Raw genomic sequence first — 23,407 nt, forward strand, 5'->3', positions numbered from 1 at the left:
ACATGTTAATTTATATGAATACCAAATGACCAGTTATTGTAAGTAGCAGTCTCTGTGCCATAAAAATAACATTTACTATTGCCAATAAATCCAAGAAGGTAAAAACACCTTTCCAAGATGTTCTTCAAGATTTTCAAAAACTAAATGTGAACAAATATAAAAGATCACAAAATTGAACATAATTTATCATTTTTAAATTTATTTATGCACAAAATTCTGCTTTTCTTTACAATGATTAACTTATAACAAATAATGTTGCATTCAACAACTGTCTAAAACTAATGATAAATATATTTCACATCACAAAATGATTTTTAGATGTACACATCTTTCCAAACTATTACCCTAGAAAAACAAAATTCAACAACACAGTTATTCGGGTTCCACGTCCTTGCCTAAAAATTTGAATTTCCCTCTGAGTTCTTTAGGAGGTATGCACCACTTGGTACAGGGAACTTGGCCAGGAATTTCACAGATGCACTCGTGTGTGCACATGTAGCCAAAATTAGCTGGATTATTTTTCTTTTCTTTGGCTAAAGTTTCTGCATGTAATGTTTCACTAAAAAAAAAACAAGAATTAAACAAGTTTATAAAGTGTTAGTGTTGAATGAAGTATAAATTTAGTGATATCACTGCCTGGTATGGCAATGTGTACATAAAAAATAAACATAGAATCCTAAATGCTGCTGGTAAGGTTACTGGCAAAAAAAATAAAAATAAACCCCATTTGGGCAACTAATTGAGGAAAACATTCATAAGAAAGGTCTAAAGATTTTTGAAATAAAAAACACCCGGAGGAGGGGGGGGGTTTTAGAATTTTGTGAAGTTACTATTACAAAGAAGATACAAGAAACCCATAACAAATACAAGATACAAGAAACCCATAACAGGTACAAGAAACCCATAACAAATACAAGATACAAAACCTTTGTTTCCCTGGCAATATATCATTAAATACAATTTAACTATCTGATACAAACATGTAACATTTCACATGTCATCATCATCAAACTCCATTAGAGTGAGGGCTTGAGAGGCTCAAATCCTCTCTTGCAAAAGCCCTGGACAGAAACCCTGCTGTCTTGCGTAGTGCATAAATGTCGCCATACAGGTCGAGAATTTTGGGTTTCCCAGACCTGTCGAGACGGAGATCAGCAAGTCTGGGGCAGTCAAACAGAATATGAGGCACGGTTTCCTCTTCTTCCCCGCAGCGGGGGCACTGTGAATCAAAATTTGGCCATAGCCGCGAGAAATATGAGCCAACAGGACAGTGGCCTGTCCTGCACTGTGCTATAATAGCTTGCTCAGGCCTGGACAGCCTCCACCACGGGGAAGTGCGGTCAGGGCGCCTCATGCGCTCCCAGACTCCACGGGCTTTTTGGGACTTGTCTCAGCACTCAAACCACTTTTCTATTTCTGTTTTTTGTATTATAGCCAGGGCTTGATGAAAGCTTACAGCCTGATCAGTGGGTGGAATTTGCCCTCCCTGGTGGGCCAAAGAGTCTGCGATTGTGTTGCCAGTCACACCTATGTGACTCGGTACCCACTGCATTCTTACAGGGGTGCCATAGCGTTGTTTGATGTTATGTGAAGCCATGATGACAGTGTTGATATTTGGGGGCCATAGTCCGGGGCTTTGAGTGAATCTGGTGTAAATGTATAATTAGTTTATAAATAGGTAAAATGTTCTCTTGGTGTAATACATAAACTGTAAGACAAATTTTCTAATGGATAATAAAGATTATTACATTATTAACAACCCACATGTTAAAAAAACTGGACACACTTCATTGTTCCTTATCATTCAATTCCACTAAATGTCGCTATTACAGCATAGAATGGGTTGCCTGAGCCAGCCAGGAAAACCAATGACTTGGCAGAATATTAGTCATTGGTTAATATGCATGACTAGCTGCATGACGATTAGGACGTAATCATCTTCTTTTTTGAAGTAACGTCTGTATTATATAAGATAAGATGTCAAGGTGATCAAAGCATGTGAGCATGTATGGAAAGAGATGTGTGTGTTTTATCACAAAGTTCAAGTCTAGAGTTTCGGCCACTTTAGTCACATGATAAGTTGTAAAGGGAAAACATCATCTCAAGAGAGAGACACAAAATGCCCCCAGAAAGAATGAGCTTGTCCAATTCTAATGTTGAATTCAAGAGGGAAAAAGATTGTTTCACATTTTTCCTATTGGAATGTAATTAATAAAACATGGCCATTGACACAAGCTGAATCCAAAGATTTGAAATTAAGACTTACTCTGTTTTGCAAAATATTTTTTTGACTTGGTTAAATATTGTTTCTTTGTCCTGGCTATCAACATCTAGTACCAGTTTTTTCCCACCACCTGAAAATACAAACATACTTTTACTATCATGTTAACATTATAATAATAATAAATAATAATAAAAATACTTGTCTTCAAGTCCAAAGATTAATGAGTGCATTTTTTCACATGGCTACGCAGCCCCAGCTGCGACTTACATATTTTGCCACATCCAAAGCATAACCATTGTCAGGCAGTGGTTGATAAAGATTCTCCTTTCACTGCCTTCGTATGTCCTCTGCATGGATATTTTTGGTTTCAGATGTGTATCCAGCAGTTTTGTTCTGAAGCTGCCTGCAGCCAGCTGCTCTCTTCTATGTCAGTTAAAGCAAGTAGGTACCAAAGCTGATCTTTAAAGCGTTTCTTTGGGACACCACCTTTCAGCTCACCATTTAGAAATGTATGTAATACATAAATGATCATAGACTTCAACATGGTTTTGTGCCTCTTCCTCATGTGGCTAGTGAGACCTGAGTGACCCCGGAATATTCGGCTGCACACACTGGGTAGGTTATTCCAGCTGGAGCTTATTTCAGTTGTCATGGTTTTTTTCTTTGCTTTTCTTCTTAAAATACTAACATTTCTCACTATCCAGGATCTCTGCAAACTGCACCACACAACACAACCAAATCAAAGAACTTGACAACTGAGGGCCCCAAAGTAATGTAAAACTTTAATGTCCATTAAATCACAACCAATACTGTACAATTGGCAACAACGTAGCACAGACTGTACAAAAACTTTGCCGCAACTCTGTATCAGGCTCCACTGGCTCTTCGCCTTTTCCCGGACTACTACTCAATATTCTTGGTTCTAGACTCTGACTTCGATTCATACATGTGAAATAGCAAGGTAATGTGAAGTGACCTGACTCTGACACCTTTGCTTTAGGCCTTCTCGAACCCAATGGAATGTTGCTCGAACATTCTGGTTGATCACATGACTACATTTGATGTGACTTGCCTGAGCACTATTCACAACACAGATCCTTTCCAAACTGTCACTCATCACGGCTGGCTGTCAAAACTTGTCCCCAGTTGACTGCTCATCTAGCACTGGCATGGGGTGATTTGCATCAGCTAAAAACACACACACCAGTAACCCCATCTGGTTTATAACACTACACTAATGCAGATAGCTTTTGATTGGAAGGCATGGGAAACTTAAAACTGCACTGCCTGTAATAGCATCACCAGGAAGTAAGTGAAACACTTGTTTCATCCTAAACTTTTTCATGCTAATTATGCAAACCAATACTTACTGAAAAAGAACTGAATGTATGGAGAAGGAGTCATGTTGTTGAAAACATACATATTCACATTAGGATTCTTGTACTGCATCTGAGCAAAATGCCAAAAGACAAAATTCCTGTAAAAAAAATTCATTACAAGTATAGTTGTAACACTGCAGCACTTACATTTATTTTAGTTACTTCATATTATTTCATTTGTTACTTTAAAAAATTAAAATTGTTACATATGGACAAAATAATAATATACATATCTTTCTCTAGCATTGAACATGAAACAACACTATGTATAAAAAATATAGGTTCAATTTTAATAATATTACAATTAATATGACCAATTTTATTTCTATTAACTAATAAGAATAACTATCATCTAAACATTTTTATCAACTAATGAGACTAGCAATCACCATCAAACTTCATTTGAGTGAGAGATCTTATCTTATCTTATATGATACAGACGTTACTTCAAAAAAGAAGATGATTACGTCCTACGCGTCATGCATTTAGTCATGCATATTAACCAATGACTTAAATTCTGCCAAGTCACTGGTTTTCCTGGCTAGCTCAGGCAACCCATTCCATGCTCTAATAGCACTAAGGAAGAAGGAGTATTTGTACAAATTTGTCCTAGCATATGGGACGAGGAATGTGCCTTTATCTTTGTGTCTTTCTGAGTATTTTATTAAATTTTGTTTTTGTATTTGAAGATTATGGTTCAGTGTTTTATGTATAATCTCTTTCAAAAGCCTAGGACATTAACCCCCTACTGTTGTGCATAATGCACATACTGTATGTGACCATAACGATCAAGAGCTTATGGCTTTCTCGACCTGCCAAGAAGGAAATCTAAAAGTCTGGGGCAGTCGAAAAGAATATGAGACACTAGTCTTCATCCTTGGATTGGGGGCACAGTGGGTCAAAGTTTGACATGAACGCAGCAAAATATTAACTAATGGGTCAGAGGCTTGTCATGCACTGTGAAAATATGAGACACAGTTTATTCTTTCTTCCTGCATTGGAGGCATTGTGAGTCAAAGTCTGGACTAAACAGAGTAAAATATTAACTAATGGAACACAAGCCCATCATACACTGTGCTACAATAGTTTGTTTCTGATTTATCTCAAGATTTTCTGAAATGCTAACGTCTTGAGTCTTAATTTTAAAAAACACACCAGTAACTCAAAACAAATTTAAGACCTATTTTTGTCTAATCCCTTTGCTTATAAAATACTTACTCTGTGCCTGCACTAGGAGGGTGTTCCAAGTTAAAATTGAACGCAACCATTTTAACGCTGTCTTTCAAAACAAGCCTCCCATTTTCTAAGTAATTTAATGTTCTCCGTATAGGAGCGGCACCTTTCATAAAAGGCATGCTGAATTGGAAAAAAAAAAAAAAAAAAAGGCTGTAATTAGAGCATGGTTTGCCACTTTCATGTTTTATTTCTAACATTAAATCAGAAGTAGAGCTGAGTAAAAAAAAAAAAGAACAATATGCAACAGAAAATTTGAAATAATTTAACTGCTTTCAATATCTTTTCTTTTTTTTTAATTGTAGGTAACAATTTATTGAACACTTAAAGAAACATACAAAAAAATAAGCAATTAAGTGACAAACACTGATAGGTTTTATTTGATCACATATTTTAACAAAACTTATTTAAATAGTTTCTTCTGGAATGCAAAGAGTGCCACTCATATTTGTATCACAAAACAACATGTTAATTTTTAAAAGTAAAAAAAAAAAAAAAAAAAAACCCAGCTGACTAACCCTTCCAAAAAAAAACCCAGCTGACTAACCCTTCCAAAAAAAAAAAAAACCCAGCTGACTAACCCTTCCAATTCCTTAGTATATATACAGTTCACTTCACACTTTTTTCTTAATGATAAAAGTACATAAAACTTAATCCTGTGGTAACAATTACTTACATTTTTGTTTACTGTGTTTAGTTGTCTTCAATTAAAAACATCAAATTTGGCAACTCCTGTAAATAAGGACACAACATTTGTTTAATAAATACAAAAAGGCAACTGTTTTTAAAAAGCCTAGACTTTAAGGCCTAAAATCTATTGGGCAATTTTTTTTTTTAATGCAAGGAAATTCTAATTATAAATGGTTTCCAAAGAATAGCAGATCACTAAGATTCAAATTAAAGAATTCAACTCATTTTTGGTACCCTATATTTGTAATAATAAAGTAGGTGAGACAATCACCTACAACTTAAAAGAAAGAATTTTATTTGACACACATGTCACAAGACTAAATTACACGATGTTCTTACTCCATACCAACATGGCTTTAGGAAATATAGATCATGTGAAACACAACTAATAGGACTAATTGATGATTTTTCAAAAGGTTTAGATAATAGTGAGCAAATAGATGCTATCTTACTAGATTTTTCCAAGGCTCTTGACAAAGTTCACCACCATTGTTTGCTTAAAAAACTAAAATATTTCGGCATTAATGGTCCATTGCATCAGTGGATTAAAGATTTTCTGATAGGGAGAGAACAAACTGTAATAATAAATGGCTCTAAATCAACACCAATAACAGTAAACTCAGGTGTACCACAAGGAACAGCCTTAGGTCCACTACTATTTTTAATTTACATAAATGATTTACCAAACTGCATTAGTTCAGGAACAAAAGTCAGATTATTTGCAGACGATTGTATAATATATAGAACAATAAAAACAACACAAGACACAGAAATTTTACAAAGAGAATTAGATGAATTACAGAAATGGGAATCAAATTGGAGCATGTCTTTCCACCCAGAAAAATGTCAGTTATTAAGAGTAACAAAAAACTATAACAAATTAATTCCACTTATCTTATTCATGATAAACCAGTAACACAGACTAAAAACACAAAGTACCTAGGTATTATAATAAATTAAAAACTGTCATGAAATTTCCATATTGATGTAACTATAAAAAAATCAAACAAAGCATTTGGGTTTATTAGAAGAAATTTCTATAAATCAAATAAGAACATAAAACTAAAATATTATTTAACCTTGGTTAGGCCAATAATAGAATATGCATCCTCTGTTTGGGACCCCTCAACTCAAGAAAACATTAAGAAACTGGAACAGACACAAAATAGAGCAGTGAGATTCATAACAAATGAATATTCACATTTGACTAGAGTAACACCTTTAGTAAAATCACTAAATTTAGAAATCCTTCAGGATAGAAGACTTGTAGAAATTATACACAAAACACTGAACCATAATCTTCAAATACAAAAACAAAATTTAATAAAATACTCAGAAAGACACAATATAAAGGCACATTCCTCGTTCCATATGCTAGGACAAATTTGTACAAAAGCTCCTTGTTCCCTAGCGCTATTAGAGCATGGAATGGGTTGCCTAAACTAGCCAGGAAAACCAGTGACTTGGCGGAGTTTAGGTCATTGGTTAATATGCATGACTAAATGCATGACGCGTAGGACGTAATCATCTTCTTTTTGGAAGTAACGTCTGTATCATATAAGATAAGAAGAAGATAAGAAACCCACTCTATGTTCTAAGTGCACTAGGGAAGAAGGAGCACAGACTAGGGAAGTAAAGCACTTGTATGAATATTTCATAGCGATGGAATAAGAAATATGCCTTTATCTTTATATCTTTCTGAGTATATTTTATTAGGTTTTGTTTTTGTATTTTTATTTGTAAATTATGGTTCAGTGTTTTATGTATTTTTATAGCTAATTTGTTTTTATTTTTCTGTTCTGAAGTGTCTCTAAATTTAGTGATTTCATTAATTGAGTAAATATTCGTTTGCAGTAAAACTTATGGCTCTATTTTGCGTTGACTGTTTCTTTATTTTCTTGACTACTTAGACTAATCAAAATTGAATTGACATTATATTAATTATATAACATTTAGACTCCCATAGTGTTAGATAGACTAGAGCTATTATAATCTATATTTAAATTCACCCCTGCCTCTTATGAATTTATAGTAATTAGTACGAGGGGTGATAACGACATTCATGGCTGGGAAACATAGTTAGCTCTCAATCACTCCTCATGGCATGAAGCTGTGAGTGTCAGAGTCTCAAGATACAAGGCAAGGAGAGTGGCCAGTATCAAAGAACGCAAGCCAACAAAAAGCTGAGAAAAGCAGGCCTAACTGTAGTTGACCCAACCTACTCATGCTATGTGTGTGGCCGGCTTTTTAAAGTTCATAGAGAATAAGAAAATGTGCTAATCTTCTAATAAGGAGGAGCTAATATATATATATATATATATATATATATATATATATATATATAGAGAGAGAGAGAGAGAGAGAGAGAGAGAGAGAGAGAGAGAGAGAGAGAGAGATCTACTAGATCTATCATCTCTAAGATTATAAATTATCTATACATTATATATATCTGATATAGATCTACATTATAATAGCTTGAGATATAACATTATAAAGCTTCAAGTCAGCTCTAATCTATCACTATCACAGAAAAGAGAAGTAACAGTGCAAAAAATCTAGATCTAGATCTGCACTAATATTAACATAGTTAAAGTACTACTACTATAGTAAAGTGCAGCCTCGATTTGTATAGAGGCTAGATCAGTTCACTTTTTATTTGCTAAAACTTTTTTATCTGAATGTTTACCAAATTACTACTATATTGCTACTGCACATGCACTTTTGTTCTTCACTTCCGACACATACTATTTCCTTTTCCTTGTAAAGATAAGTTCATGATGAGGTCAAACTCAAGAGGTGTGGAATTATTATTTTTTTTACCTCCCGGTAGTGAAGGAAATGGGTCACGGGCTTATGCCATTTATGGCTATTTTAAAGTCTGATGGCTCATCATCTCAAAGAGACTATTTGAAGTTGTGGAGCGCGGGAAAGGTGGCAGTAGATATGGTGTTCTTACGCTGGAGTAAAAAGAAAATGACTTCATAGTGAAAATTAAAGATTAAAACATGTTTTAGATATATATATTTTCATTGATCTGCTCAAGCCTTCTATCAGCCTGATCGAGCTTACTAACTAGGGGAGAAATCTGATTGAGGAAAAGTACGCTTGGCGATACCTACCATACACCTCTTTGACCTCATATTTAATTTTAACTAAGCCAAGTGATACATTAAATCAGATATATTTCTATAGACAAAAGGATGAGGAATTCAGAGATACCATCGTTTTTTTCATAGGTCAGACCGTTATGGTGCTATAAAAATCCAAACGTGAGAATCGCTGCCAGCGGGCTTAAGTTAATGCGATCGAACTACGCACTTTACTCTCTAAGTATACTCTGGAAGTCTAATAAAAAATTATGCCAAGTCGCCCAAGTGCTTAAATTTTGCTTAGTGCAATTACTGAATTAGTCTTAGGCTAGGGCACTAGACTAGGGCTTAGTAATTAGACTTCTTATAACTTATAGTATACTGGATAAGGAGATACTCATCAGTCATCATGATCTAGGCTATAGACTATATATATAGATTCTAGTTAAAGTACTTATAGATTATAATACTAATATAATAGATAGCTAATTATTATATTAATTATTCCCTCAAATGGCTCAATTCAAGACAATTGATGAATTTAGTTAGACTAACTTAGACTGTTGGCTGTTGGTTAGAGATTAGAATTAAAGATGAAGTTATGATTCTGACTATCTGATTCTGACTGAGTCGAGTTAAGTATAATCTATACAGTTCTATAGATTAGATTCTAAGACTAAATTATGAACTCAACTAACTTTACTTTCTAAATGTCAATCTCAATTCAAGTTTCTTCCAATTTTAACTCAAAACTTTCTGATTCTGTGTGACAAAATTTGAAAAATGAGTCAATGACAGTCACAGTCACAGTGATGGAGAAGTTTAGCTAGGATTAAAAAAAAATTACATTTGGAGTTATCTGCCCATAATACAAAACAAATAGTGTCTATTCTGAACCAACTGGAAATTGTTAATCAATCTTATCTTATCTTATATAATACAGACGTTACTTCAAAAAAGAAGATGATTACGTCCTACGCGTCATGCATTTAGTCATGCATATTAACCAATGACTTAAATTCTGCCAAGTCACTGGTTTTCCTGGCTAGCTCAGGCAACCCATTCCATGCTCTAATAGCACTAGGGAAGAAGGAGTATTTGTACAAATTTGTCCTAGCATATGGGACGTAAAAATAAAATAATGCAGCAAAAAGATTTACATTGAATTTGTAAAAAATTGAATGCACAAATAATCTCTTCAACGCTAGTCTAGAGCCTTGCCAAGTTAAGAATGCTAAAAAAATCTCATTCACATTCCTTTCTAACTAATTATCTAGACTCTAATACTTTGTGATTCTTGTTTACTGACGAATATATTATAGATCTATATGAATATATCTACTACTGACTAGACTAAGAGTTATTTAAGCACTCTTTAGTCTTTTATGCAGCAGTAGCAAGGAATTTTGTTGAAATTAATGTAGAGATTGTGTTTTGGAAACTTAAACCCGATTGTATTACATCTAGATTTACTCGTCTATAGTCAGTAAGAGTAACTAAGGTAACTAGATCTAGTGCAACTAGTTGAACTAGTGCTGCTATGACTGTTATTGTTAGATCTAGATCTAGACCTAGTAGTAGTTTATGCTATTCGGACACCTATAGATAGATCTAGATTTATATAGAGAGAATATAGAGGATTCATTTAGGCAAGAATGGCTATCGTAACTGTAGGGGCCTATATACTACAAAAGATCATCTGTATTAGAAATGTATTAAATTAATAAACAAAAAAACACAAACATTCAACACACATCTAATCATGCAAACCCCAAACATTCAACACACATAAAATAAACATCTACCCAGTTACTTCTAGTAGGTCTAGATTACTCTAGATCTAAGCATTTAACTTCATTCAATGTACCAAGCTCACTTCAAACATTTGCCCATTTATTCTCTATTTAAAAAAACAACAACAAACGAACAAATATAATATAAGATCATTTTTATTGATGTCCAAAAACTCCAGGCTGTCCGAAATAAATTTTGGTAAGAAAATCGTAATTTAATTCGGACACCGTATTAATTTTTTTTTGGTATGGAATTACAAATAAATTAGCTCCAAAAAACAGAATAAATATTGTCTGGCTCATTAGTATAGACTTAGCCAATCAAAAAATATAGTCTTAACTCTAGGAAGAGGTAAAGTCATCCGGGTAACATAGGAAAAAACAACCTGACTAACAAATTTGAAATTTGTTTTTCTTACATAAAAAGACAGCTAAATGGAATTAAATGGGTTAGAATCAATGGAAAATGGACAAGCACATTATACAGCGCGCTAGTTTTATAATACATATTAAAATAATTATTTAATGACCACAAAAAACAGCGAATGTCCGAATTCATGTAATGTCCGAAATAAATAAACTACTATATAATAATTATAAAATTATAATAATATAATGTAGACTCCCGATCTAGATGTAGATTTTGAATTTTCTCTACTAGACCTAAGACTAGAAATTAGAATGACTAGTGTCTAGTCTAGATTCTAATTCAAAATTAGATTCTTAGTGTTTCTACATAATATTATTAATATAGATTCCAGATAGATCTATTTCTGGAGACTGGAGGCCGCGGGAAATCTGTTATAAGTTATAAAATGGTTTAATTTAATAATTTATACACCTAAAATTAGCGCGGGTCCTATACAAGTGCTGGGCCCACTGCGGTCACATAGGTTGCAGTGGCCTAAGGTTGGCCATGCAAAATAGCGGTGTATGCTACGCCGCCGGTCGAGTATTTATTAGACTCTATATTTTGCATATTGAATTATTGTGTATCTCTTTGCAGACATCAAAATCTCATTTGGCTTTAGCAGTTTTAGCTTGTATACTTGGAAGTCCTTTACAAATTGGTCTGAATACTGCAATCTTGAATGCACCTCAAGAGGTAAGCTAAGTTTTATAGGTTATCAATATTTTAAATTATTGTCTTTTTTTTTTTTTTTATTTCACCTTCTGAATAAAGAAACATACAATGAGTACCAGTTTTATAGATTCGTAACTCTGTGTAACTCGTAAACAAAACTTTTGATTTTGTCATCAGAATGGAGAACCTACAAGTAGCAGCCATTGCAGTCATTTGTTTGGCAGTTTCAAGACCTCGAATCAGGTTGATTTGAACCCCCAGGAAATGCTTTGTTTCTTACCCTGATTTTTCTTTTCGATTTCTTTCTGACTCTTTTTTTTTGCTACTCAGATATGTCTCTCTTTTTCTTTCTAAGAGTTGTTTTTGTTTTAAATAGTTTGAGGGGTGGGGGCGGTGGCTGGCAGGATTTGAACCTATTACCATCATGTTGACAGTCCAGAGATAGTCAATGCTACCAAATAAAATATGCTTAAAATATTTCCATTTATTGTTTATTTAGAAGATTACAAGTAAATGATTAATTTCTTGCATTCTTTACACACAAAAAAATGAAATTAAACCAACTATGCATTTAAACAAGAAAAGAAAACTTTATGACTATGCTGCGATCAGTTTCATTCTTTTTAAATATTTTTAGCATATTATTGTATTATTGTAACGTTTCTCACTATCCAGGTTTTCGACAAACTGCACCACACGACACAACCAATTCAAAGATTATGACAACTCAGGGCTCCAAAGTAATGGAACAGTTTAATGTCAAATAGGCTTAAATGACAGCCAATACTGTACCATTGGCAACAACGTAACACTGACTGTACAAAAACTTTGCCTCTTCCTTGCCTTGTACTCAATTCTCTCTTCCGGATTGACTTCACTCCATGCTGGTTATGTCTCTGACTTTTCCTCGTACTCATGAAATAGCAAGGTAATGTTAAATGACTTTTTGACTCTGACTCATTCGCTTTTATATAGGCTTCTTATAAGCCTTCTAGAACTGGATGGAACATCTTTGACTATTCTGGTTGATTCTATGACTACATTCGACGTGACTTGTCTGATTCCTTATCATAACACAGGTCCTTCCCGAACTGGCGTGTACTGTAACTCATCTTGGTTAACCATTTGTCCAGTGCTGGCCTGGGGCAATTTGCCTCAACTAAAAACACACACAGCACTACCTTCCCCCCCCCCCCCCCCCATTTATGTCACCACCAGGTTTGTAATATTATTGTGCACTGGGTTTTCAAAGCCTACTCTTCTTCAACTTTTTGCTGCTGAGCTGTAAACTCTTATGCAGTCTATGCCAAGGAAAAAAAAAGCATGCTGAAAAAAAAAAAGACAGCGAGTTGGCTATACTGATTTGTTGCGATAATAGGGTCTGTCTAAGTGAAAGAAATTAGGAAATTCAAAGAGGATATGATTGACAGTTTTATAAGGGTGGTTGCAATATCCACAGACTGGTGAGAGTGTGGGACTTATTCTGTCGAGGTGAAAATTTAAAGATATGTCTCCTGTTTTTAGTTGAAATGATTTGCTCTTTGCAGGGGAGGAATGGATAGTTTGGAGTTTGCTTGACATGGTCGTCTCTCTGTACGTAGCTCAACTTACTATGCGGAAACAAGTTTCTTCTACATTTACTAACAAAAATGTGTTTATTCTTAGCTACTGGTTGTGTGATAGGCCTTTCAGGGCCACGTTTAAACACTGCCAGCTTCCATCCCTTGGTTTCCTAGATTTGAGCCAGGAGATAGTAATCTTTTTTTTTTGAAGGAATGTCTGAAACTATACTCTGTTTCTGCATGTTTCTATATAATTTATTTTTCCTCTACAGGTGATCAAAGATTTTTTCAATGAAACCTACTTTGATAGGTATGATGAAGTCATGTCAGACTCACTGCTTACAATGCTCTGGGCAATGACTGTGGCCCTTTTTTGTGTTGGGGGCATGATGGGAGGAGTTTCTGCTGCATATTTTGCTGGGAAATTTGGAAGGTGAGGAGAAGTGATTGTTTGAATAAGGAAAGAAAGAACAATTTGAAACAGAAATATTTTTTTTACGCCCTTTAACTTACAGGGGACTGTCACGAGCTGTTTTCACCTTCACCTTTCCCTAAGTCTGTTGAATCCTTAGCCACCAAACAAGATCTGTTGACAGTCTATCTCTATTCCTCTCTTGTCTTTTGTCTTGAATTTATTTCAATAATGGGCCTGTCCATTATTTTATGTTGTCTTCTCATCGCTTTTTCTGTCTGCCTCTTCTTCTTTTTCCTGGTACTGCTCCCTGAAGGAAGGTCTTTGCGTGCCCTGAGGACGTTGTGATATGTTGATAGAATTTTAAGCTTGTGCTTTTTTACTTTTTTAATAGTCTGGTAGGCCACCCACGCTTTCATCTTGCCTTCCACAAGATGAGCCATCATGATCTTGCCACTGATGGAGGCAAATGAGTCTGGTAGGTCACTGTTTCATCAAAGTTTGGCCAGTTCCTTCCATTTTTTGTTTTCAACTTTCCATTTACTCTGCCATCCCAAAGTTTCAGTCTGTATGAAAACCATCTATTAGGAAAGCAATATTTTTAAACTAAGTTTTAAAAAAATTGTTTGGAACACTGTTGATATCAAACAAGCAGTTTAATTATTAGGTGATTATGTACCCAAATTTAATACATAATAATGTGGAAAAGTAAACTAGCTAAATGTTTCAGGATAAGAGAATTGAAGTTATTTTCATTTGTCAAAAGTTCATTTTTTAACTACAAAGTGTAATAGCTAATTAATTTCATAGCACCACCTTAAATATATATATATTTTTTTTTTTAAATTTTTTTAATTTTAGAATTATGCTATTTGAAGACTCTAAATGGATTTAACTTTTTTTATAGAAGAAATTAAATAGAAATGTTTTTGCGCAGTAGTTAGGTTTTGTTTTATTGTAATGATAGACAGAAATTAGAACTGTGGTTAATCATCATCATCATTGAACATTGTAACATAATAGTATTATATGTACATTTGCACACTAGCGCGTCAGTGCAACACCGCTTGTGTTTACGTAATAAATGGAGTTCCTAATATGTCTTCCCTCTTAAACACTAGTTTGTTATTTGTGTAACACGAATATTTTACATGGTGTCAGAATAAAACTTGAAAAGCTGTCCAGACAAAGGTTTTTATTAATCTAATAATGGCTTCTTTTTATTTTGAGCAACCAATCTTGAATTGGAATGCTAAAGATCTGTATCAAGAGTTTATAAGATTTCAACAGCAGGTGAGCTTTTGTTTCAAAGGACCGTTAGCTGGTGCCGATAGTAAACAAAAAGCCGGATGGCTGGGAATGTGGATAGGTCAACAAGGCCGTGAAGTTTACAAAACTCTAAATATTACTGATAATGAAGAGGGAGATCCGCAATTGCTATTAAAGAAAATAGAAGACTACATAAGGCCAAGACAAAATAAAAGAGTGTCTAGATTTAGAGCACATCAGAGAAAGCAGGAAGAAGGAGAAAGTTTTGATAACTTTGTTAAAGACCTAAAGCTTCTCATTATGGACTGTGAGTATGACAACCCAGACGATATGCTTATTGATTTGATCATTAGTGGAGTCATACACGAAAAGGTACAATTAAGACTTCTTGATCAGGGACAGAAGTTGACCCTTAGCAAGGCTATAGAAATAGGACAACAATATGAGATGTCGCAAAGCCAAGTGAAAATGTTTAGGGGCCAAGAAGTTCTAGCGATCAAGAGAGGGTCACACAATGTACTAAAGCAGAAGTCTAAAGATAACTCAGATAAATTATGTAGTAAATGCGGCAAGAACCACGAAAAGGGAAAATGTCCAGCAATAGGAACCACATGCAATTTCTGCAAAAAGAAAAACCACTGGTTTCAAATGTGCAGAAAAAGACGCAACGTCAATCTAGTAGAAGATGACAGTCACAGTGATGAAAATATTATACCTGTTAGCACTGCAAGTAGCCAGTATAGAAAGGGTAATATTGAGAACATCAATGTCGTCGAAGACAAGTGGACTGTAAAACTAGTCGTGCATGGCAAGACATTAATTTTTCGTATCGACACTGGTGCAAGATGTAACATTCTTGTCAAGTCAGAGTTTGAAAAGCTCAAAGACAAAGTAAAACTTGCTTATTCAGCAAAGTCGCTCAAGTCTTACTCTAATCATGTTATTAAGACTTTAGGAGCAGTAGTGCTACCTTTGAAAAATAATATCCAAGAGGTGAAAGCAAGGTTTGAGGTAGTAGACATTAGTCAAGAGAACATTTTGAGTGGTGACACAGCAGAATGTTTAGGACTACTACAACGGATTGACACCATAGAATCCAAGGCAGAAGACGAGTTACAAAGAGAGTTTCCTGAAATGCTGAAAACAACTGTAACACTGCCAGGAGAATACAAGATTCAGTTACAGGAAAATGCTAAAGGAGTTATCCATCCACCACGTCGCTTAGCAGCATCACTACGCAATAAAGTTGAAGAAAAACTTAAAGAAATGCAAGCTGATGGATTTATTACTCCAGTACATGAACCTACTGAATGGGTTAGCTCCATGGTTGTTTCGTTCAGGAATGACAAAGTGAGATTATGTGTTGATCCAAAAGATCTCAATAAAGCAATCAGACGGGAACATCACCCGATGAAAACTATTGAAGATGTGATCACTAATATTCCAAATTCGAAGATGTTCTCAGTTCTCGATGCCAAGTCAGGGTTTATGCAAATAAAGCTTGAAAGAGAATCTTCATTTCTCACAACTTTCAACACACCTCTGGGAAGATATAGATGGTTACGATTACCTTTTGGTATCAAATCAGCGCCAGAAATTTACCAAAGAATTATGCATGAAATGCTTCAAGGTATTGAAGGAGCATATGTCATCATAGACGACATTCTAGTAGCTGGTAGAGATGTTGAACATCATGATCACATTTTGAAACAAGTCATGCATAGAGCAACGGAGTACAATCTAAAGCTGAACTATGACAAGTGCAAGATAAGGCAAAACAGAGTACCTTATATGGGTCACATCTTGTCAGAGAAAGGTTTAGAACCAGATCCAGCAAAGATAAAGGCAATTATTGACATGCCAGCTCCTCAAGACAAAGATGGAATCAGAAGATTTCTAGGTTTAATTCAGTACCTAGCAAAATTTATTCCTAATCTAAGTCAAGCAGATGCTCCAATACGAAAGCTTCTAAAAGATGATGTAGAATTTCAATGGAATCATGAACAAAACAAGAGTTTTGAAGAATTGAAACATCTTTGTACAAACCCTCCAGTTTTGTCATATTATGATGTCAACAAGAACGTAGAGATAGAATGTGATGCAAGTAAAGATGGACTGGGAGCAGTATTACTCCAGGAAGGCCGTATAATTGCATACGCATCAAGAGCTCTCACAGATACAGAAACAAGATATGCTCAGATTGAGAAGGAAATGCTCTCAATTGTGTATAGTACAAGCAAATTTCACTGCTACATATTTGGTAAGGAAGTAACAGTTTATAATGATCACAAACCTCTGGAGCAAATCTTCAAGAAACCTCTATTGTCAGCACCAATGAGAATACAGAAGATGCTAATAAGACTACAGTGGTATGATCTAAAAGTCTGTTACAGAAAAGGCAAGGAAATGTTTATCTCCGATACACTTTCTCGTGCACATCTACCAAATACTGATACACAGACATGTGAATTTACAGATGATTCAGTGCATATGATCTCTGTAAGTGATTCGAAATACAGTGAAATTAAAGACTGTACAAGCAAGGAACTTTCAATGCTTCTGGAAGTAATTATGACTGGTTGGCCAGACACAAGAAGCGAGACTCCAATTGAAGTCAGACCATATTGGGATTCAAGAGACCAGTTATCAACTTCGGATGGTATTATATACAAAGGTCTGAGAATAGTCATTCCACCAAGCTTACGTAAATACATGCTAAATCTGATTCACAAGTCTCACTTAGGAATAGTCAAGTGTAAGCAGCGAGCCAGAGAAGTCATGTATTGGCCAGGCATGAATGCAGACATTGAAGTGACAGTTAGGGATTGTAGCAGGTGTGCTGAACATCAGAATCAAAATGTGTCAGAGCCGCTAATGCCTACCAAGACACCAGACCTTCCATACAGCATGGTTGGGTGTGATCTGTTTAACTTTGAGGGTAAAAAGTATGTTCTTCTAGTTGACTACTTCTCAAAGTTTATTGATGTCAAAGAACTGTCACAGGAAACCACATCAGATATCATCGAAGCAATGAAGAGTATATTCGCATGCCATGGAATACCTAGAAGGTTAAGGTCAGATAGCGGGCCACAGTTCTCTTCAAGGGAATTCCTGAATTTCTGTAAATCATACGGAATAGAGCATGAAATGTCGAGTCCTCATTTTCAGAGTTCTAATGGTGAGGCTGAAAGAGCTATTCAAACAGTGAAGAAACTTTGGAAGAAAAGCGAAGACAAATTTCTGTCGCTATTAGACTACAGAACTACTCCACTGAGTAATATTAATTTGTCGCCAGCACAATTACTCATGGGACGCCGACCCAGAAATTTGTTACCTTCTAGCGAGGAAATACTCACACCTAAGACACCAGATCTCAAGGTGGTGAAGAAACACTTTGACTCCGTAAAACAGTCTCAGAAACATTATTATGATAAGAGGAAAGGAGTTAAGAGTCATAATCCACTACAAGACGGAACGGCAGTCAGAATGCAACTTAATTCTAAGTGGAAACCAGGAACAGTAGTTTCGAAGCATTCTAAGCCTAGATCATATAATGTCAAAAGTGGAAATAAGGTCTACAGAAGAAACAGAAAACACATCAGAAAGTCTTCTGAGAAAGCAAACAGATTTGACAACAATTATGACTTTCCAGATGACATCTCAGAACAACCAGAACCTCTAGATCTAGAGAGTCCAAGATTACAAACTACACTAGATTGTGAGCCGCCACTACACACTGCTTCTTCTAACACCGCTAGACCACATGAACCTTACGTAACACGCTCAGGCAGAATAGTTAACAAACCCAAGAGATTTGATTTGTGATGAACTGATTAGACTTTTTAGTTGACTAGTTTGTTAGTTATTCTGATAAATAGATTTTCTAAATTAAAGAAGAGAGATGTAACATAATAGTATTATATGTACATTTGCACACTAGCGCGTCAGTGCAACACCGCTTGTGTTTACGTAATAAATGGAGTTCCTAATATGTCTTCCCTCTTAAACACTAGTTTGTTATTTGTGTAACACGAATATTTTACAAACATCATTAGACTGTATTCTTTCCTGCAGCAGGGGCACAGTAAGTCAAAGCTTGGCCTGAACTTTGCAAAATATGAGCCAATGGAATAGTGGCCCATACTGCACTGTGGTGTAATAGCTTGTTCAGGCCTTGGCAACCTCCACCATGGGGGGAGGCATGATCAGGGTGCCTGGTGTGCTTCCATACTTTCTGGACATTTTGGTACTCGTGTCAATACTGAAACCATTTTTCCATTTCTATTTTTTTGGATTTATGCCAGGACATGATGGAAACTTACAGCCTGCTAGGTAGGTGTTGTTAACTCTCCAGGGTAGGCTAAGGAGTCTGCAACAGTGTTGCCAGTCACAGACTGTGATTAATAGCTTTTAGTTCATTAAGAATATGATTTATTTTTTTTAGTTGTTGTTTTGCTTACACCGAGGTGTGGTGATTGAGTGGTAAAGTGCTTGGCTTCAGAACCGGGGGTCCTAGGTTTGAATCCTGGTGAAGACTGGGATTTTTTATTTTGGGATCTTTGGGCGTCTCCAAATCCACTCAGCTCTAATGGGTACCTGACATTAGGTGCAGTAAAGTAAAGGCAGTTGGTCATTGTGCTGGCCACGACATCCTTGTTAACCATAGGCCACAGAAATAGATGACCTTTACATCATTAGCCCTATCTTAAGGTCTGAAAGGGGACTTTTTATTTATTTTTTTTACACCATTGTGGTTTACAAAAATTTTGTCTTCTTTCATTTAGGAAAGGTACTCTACTCTTGAATAATGCTGTTGCCTTTACCTGTGCTGCTCTCCAAGGCTGCAGCAAAGTCTCCAACTCTTTTGAGGTGTTGATTGCTGGACGTGTTGTGGCTGGCATTTGTTGTGGTGAGAACTACATTGAACTCTTTGTTTCTGGTGATATTGTTGATACTTGTTTCTGTTTGTGTAACATTGTTAGAATGTGTTCAAGGCAATGATGAAGTGAGTAGCTGTAATAGTGATAATCATCTTAAATTATCCATGAGGGAATTGGTCTTACAAATTGTGCATAAATAAAAATACATTAAAACACATTAGTAACATAGTTGAAAAGGATTATAAAAATAAAATCTAAATCTATTTACAAAATGTTATTATTGAGAAAACAGTTAAAAAGGCTTTTTATTTTTTAAAGTGATACTAAAAAAAAAGGAATAGTAAGAAATATTTGTTGTACATGTTTCAGATGTTTCTTCAGAGTTGAAGATAATTAACTTCCTAGTCCAAACTTCCTCCAGAACGACGGGGGATGGTAGCGGGTAGGGTATGACAACCGAACGACAGTTTAGCGCGCATACTGCAACACCATGCAGCCATGCCCTTTAAATTAATTAGTTCTTTAAATTAATATCCTTTTTTTTTTTTATTTTGTACAAGGTAAGGCTTGCAAATAAAAAAAAAGACATAAGATAGTTTTGTTCTTGTTTGTTTACTAAAAGTGTTAAGTTTTATCAATTTCCACTTGTCCCATGTCTATGCTATTTAAACATCTTTTATACTTACACTGTGTATAAGTAGCAGTCAGCAGAATCTATTCTATACACTTAGTAAAAGCAATTTATCCCATATCCTGTGGTTTATATATATACACGGTAGGCATTGTCTTTATTTCCAAACATTATGGTTCAGGAAGATGTTTTACGTCAAACTCAATTAGCATGTGTTTTCCAAAATGATGTCCAGCGTGCCTGAGGACTGGGGAGCTTTCCATGAAATCTGAATGAACTTAGAATAATAATTGTCTAATTGTCCCTAATTGATGCAAGTGTCAGAGTCTAAAAATGTTTACATATTGTTACCTTTTGAAAAAAAAATGCTTAAAATTGTATAACTATGGTTTGTATTTTGCTCCAATGAAAGGTTTAAACTCTGCTGTTGCACCATTGTATCTTGCCAAAATAGCACCAATTTCTCTGCGAGGTTTTTGTGGGACTTGCAGCCAGTTGTCAATCACATTTGGAGTTCTCATCTGGGGAATTCTGGGAATGAAACTTGTACTGGGCACTGAAACCCTTTGGCCAATACTAGATGGTAAGTTTTGCTGTTATAGAATAAACTTTAATAATTGCCCTGAATACAATTAACTGTAACTTTGTTTTGTATAAACTGAATAGGGGGAAGAATTTTATTCCTAGCTGACAATAAAAGCTAAGGCTTATACATATGAAATCCAACTCGAGAGAAAAAGAAAGTTAAAACTATTTCATTAATGTTTAAGCTTCTGAAGAAAGGTTTACTGTGAAAGCCAAGCTGTGCACTAAATGTTAAAAGTAAGAGAGAGTATGCATCACACCACAATGTTTATCATTGTTATTGTTCCTGATTTAGTGCAAGGTCGATATTGGGATCAATTTATATTTTATACTGGATAGAACTATGGTACACAAAACATATTGAGCATTAAATATTGCAGCCTTTTGTGATGTTCTATTAATTTGTATCTGTATTTGTGCTTGGGGTTTGTAAAGGCACCAAACTTATGTGTATCACTTGTCTAGCAAGTTTCTTTGCATGACTGACTTGAAGATTGTGTGGGCCTTTCAATGCCAAGCGTTTTTCTTCTGTTTCCAGTTTCTTGTACAGATTTGTTTAGAGGGCTGTGACGTCATTAAATTGATGACCTGTTTAATACCTCTCTGTTGTATTTCAAGCCGAATAGGCCAGTGGACCCATAACAGTAAGACAAATTAATAGCCTTGAGATTTTATTATTTTATTTAACCACAAACTTGGTATCAATTCATCATTTTGTAATGTAATCTGATCCCTGGTATACTAGGCCATTTACTAACTGACCTTATGTACTGAAAGTTACTCACCTAAAAAATATTTAAATTAGTTTATAGCCAGTTGCCAGCTTGGCTGGTAACTTTTCAAATTCATTTTCTCAAAGCTCATTTCACTATCCTATCATGGCATCACTGGTTTAGTTGTATGAACTATATATTTTTGGTCCTTTTAAGAAATAAGAGAGAAAAAAATTGAATTCTGTAGTATGAAACCAAGTTTAAAACAAAAAGAAAAAATATTAAAAAGAACTTGTGAACTAACATTTTTGTTGTGACTAAATCTTATACCATTCAAACAAAATATACTCAACATGTTGTTTTACATATTCCTTAGCAAATAAAAATTTCAATACATTTTCATAATTTCAATACATTTTCATTGACATGCGCATTAATACTAGGCCAACAGATTGTTTAAAATTTACATAGTTTATGTACATATATTTTTAACCTACATTACAGCTAGTCCAACTATTCCTGCAATATACAGTCTTGTAACCTTGACCTTTTGCCCAGAGTCTCCAAAATATCTGCTGGTGAATAAAAGAGATGATGATGCGGCTGAAGCAGGTGAGGTTTTTACAATTTTACTTTGTCATGGACATATTGTTATTTCTATCAACTTTTTTTTTCTAGTGATCTAGTAGTGCTCAGGTATTTGTTTATCCTAGTTATCAAAGTTGGGGTTTGATGCACATTTCTGAACACTTGAAACCTGTTAATCATGATAAATTCTGTTGTCTTTTCCTTTGTTTACACAGCTCTGATTTGGTTAAGAAAAACAAGCGATGTGTCTGAAGAGATGGAGGCCATGAAGAAAGAACGATAGGACCTCAGGAACTCACCAAAGGTAATTTTTTTATATTGCATTTTTTATATTAACTCTAGTACAAGGCCTAAGTGTCAGTTTAATAATTACTACTATTTAAGGTGTGAAAGTAGTGTTTTCACTGTGCTTTGATTTGTTCACCCAATTGCAAGACAGCAACTTAAATGAAGCAATGCTACGAATTGTTAAGCAACTTACAGCTACTAATGTTATTAATAAAACTAAAGCCTTTATCCAACAATGCTATCAACAACTAATTAGTGCAGCCATATTGTATCATAAATGATGTACATTACAGGTCACTAAGGTCAGAAGTGTACACACACTTGTATGTCTGTTGGCAATACATCAAGTGCACAAAGGCCAGCAACTCCTTGTGTATCTCATATTAAAACTTATTTTGTTTATCTTTCAACATATACATCATCTGCCCTATATATCGCAAGGTCTGAAATGGGTACCTTACTTTTTAATTTTTTTAGGGTTTACTTGAGTTGACAAAACTACCCAGAGATATCAAATTGAAATATATTAATTTGTTTAATCAATTGAACATGAAACATAAGGCCTCAGTAAAAATACGCCACTCTCCACAGTTTCTTGCTAGTTTTTTAATGGCTTCCCAGCTCTTTCTGTCATCTCAGCTTCATCTAGTAAACTGCGTTGCCACGTTCTTTTTGGTCTTCCTCTACATCTTGTGCCTTGGGGGTTCCACTGTTGTTGGTATTTTTTCTAAGGCTGTGACCAATCCATCTCCATTGTTTCTCTAAAACCTGGACCCAACTGGCCCATACAAGACACTGGCCCCAAAACACCCCAATAGAAAGAAAACTATATGGAGAGCTCCCTGATTTGGAAACCACTGCGTAGTTCATATCATATATTGATCTAGTCATCTGAACGCTCCAACATAACAATGAGAATGGGGAAGAAGAAGAAAGATTTTTTTAAAGCTTTGTACGTAGATATTAAAAAGAAACACTATTATAGAC

General features: G+C 35.0%; 3 protein-coding genes across 6 annotated transcripts; 2 read left to right on the forward strand and 1 right to left on the reverse strand.

The window, feature by feature from the left end:
- Positions 1–179: 179 nt before the first annotated feature.
- LOC106067416 (probable 28S ribosomal protein S25, mitochondrial) lies at positions 180–9,463 on the reverse strand. 3 transcript variants are annotated; one of them, XM_056026886.1, is made up of 6 exons: positions 9,319–9,463; positions 5,513–5,568; positions 4,822–4,959; positions 3,595–3,701; positions 2,267–2,354; positions 180–559 (listed from the first exon to the last, which is right to left on the reverse strand). In XM_056026886.1, the coding sequence occupies exons 3-6, from the start codon at positions 4,956–4,958 to the stop codon at positions 373–375; spliced, it is 519 nt and encodes a 172-aa protein (XP_055882861.1). In that variant the 5' UTR covers position 4,959; positions 5,513–5,568; positions 9,319–9,463; the 3' UTR covers positions 180–372. The 3 variants fall into 3 exon arrangements, with proteins under 3 accessions (XP_055882861.1, XP_055882860.1, XP_055882862.1); XM_056026885.1 differs by having other exon boundaries at positions 9,314–9,463; XM_056026887.1 differs by lacking the exon at positions 9,319–9,463 and adding an exon at positions 5,979–6,057.
- Positions 9,464–9,555: 92 nt separating this feature from the next.
- Positions 9,556–22,377, forward strand: LOC129926026 (solute carrier family 2, facilitated glucose transporter member 1-like). 2 transcript variants are annotated; one of them, XR_008777715.1, is made up of 6 exons: positions 9,556–11,513; positions 11,670–11,735; positions 13,327–13,487; positions 13,861–13,944; positions 22,049–22,156; positions 22,348–22,377. XR_008777715.1 is itself a non-coding variant. In XM_056027848.1 (5 exons), exons 1-4 carry the CDS (start codon positions 11,325–11,327, stop codon positions 13,937–13,939), a joined length of 495 nt encoding a protein of 164 aa, XP_055883823.1. In that variant the 5' UTR covers positions 9,556–11,324; the 3' UTR covers positions 13,940–13,944; positions 19,520–19,634. The 2 variants fall into 2 exon arrangements, 1 of the variants encoding a protein (XP_055883823.1); XM_056027848.1 differs by lacking the exons at positions 22,049–22,156; positions 22,348–22,377 and adding an exon at positions 19,520–19,634.
- On the forward strand, positions 18,925–22,415 carry LOC106067366 (solute carrier family 2, facilitated glucose transporter member 5-like). Its single transcript, XM_056027587.1, has 5 exons — positions 18,925–19,067; positions 19,520–19,644; positions 20,659–20,829; positions 22,049–22,156; positions 22,348–22,415. The coding sequence occupies exons 1-5, from the start codon at positions 18,925–18,927 to the stop codon at positions 22,413–22,415; spliced, it is 615 nt and encodes a 204-aa protein (XP_055883562.1).
- The last annotated feature ends 992 nt before the right edge of the window (positions 22,416–23,407 follow it).

The sequence above is a fragment of the Biomphalaria glabrata genome, chromosome 4 (assembly GCF_947242115.1).
Source record: "Biomphalaria glabrata chromosome 4, xgBioGlab47.1, whole genome shotgun sequence".
Lineage (NCBI taxonomy): Eukaryota > Metazoa > Mollusca > Gastropoda > Planorbidae > Biomphalaria > Biomphalaria glabrata.

Bases quoted from the DNA above. Each gene is read 5' to 3' on its own strand.
- LOC106067416 (XM_056026886.1), bottom strand. From the start codon at position 4,958: ATGCCTTTTATGAAAGGTGCCGCTCCTATACGGAGAACATTAAATTAC. The intron at 3,702-4,821 runs GTAAGTATTTTA...TTTTTTTTACAG, and splicing joins CCTCCTAGTGCAGGCACAGA to GAATTTTGTCTTTTGGCATT. The intron at 2,355-3,594 runs GTAAGTATTGGT...TTGTATTTTCAG, and splicing joins ATACATTCAGTTCTTTTTCA to GTGGTGGGAAAAAACTGGTA.
- LOC129926026 (XM_056027848.1), top strand. From the start codon at position 11,325: ATGCAAAATAGCGGTGTATGCTACGCCGCCGGTCGAGTATTTATTAGA. The intron at 11,514-11,669 runs GTAAGCTAAGTT...TTTTGTCATCAG, and splicing joins TCTTGAATGCACCTCAAGAG to AATGGAGAACCTACAAGTAG. The intron at 11,736-13,326 runs GTTGATTTGAAC...TTTCCTCTACAG, and splicing joins GTTTCAAGACCTCGAATCAG to GTGATCAAAGATTTTTTCAA.
- LOC106067366 (XM_056027587.1), top strand. From the start codon at position 18,925: ATGGGGGGAGGCATGATCAGGGTGCCTGGTGTGCTTCCATACTTTCTG. The intron at 20,830-22,048 runs GTAAGTTTTGCT...CCTACATTACAG, and splicing joins CCTTTGGCCAATACTAGATG to CTAGTCCAACTATTCCTGCA. The intron at 22,157-22,347 runs GTGAGGTTTTTA...TTGTTTACACAG, and splicing joins TGATGATGCGGCTGAAGCAG to CTCTGATTTGGTTAAGAAAA.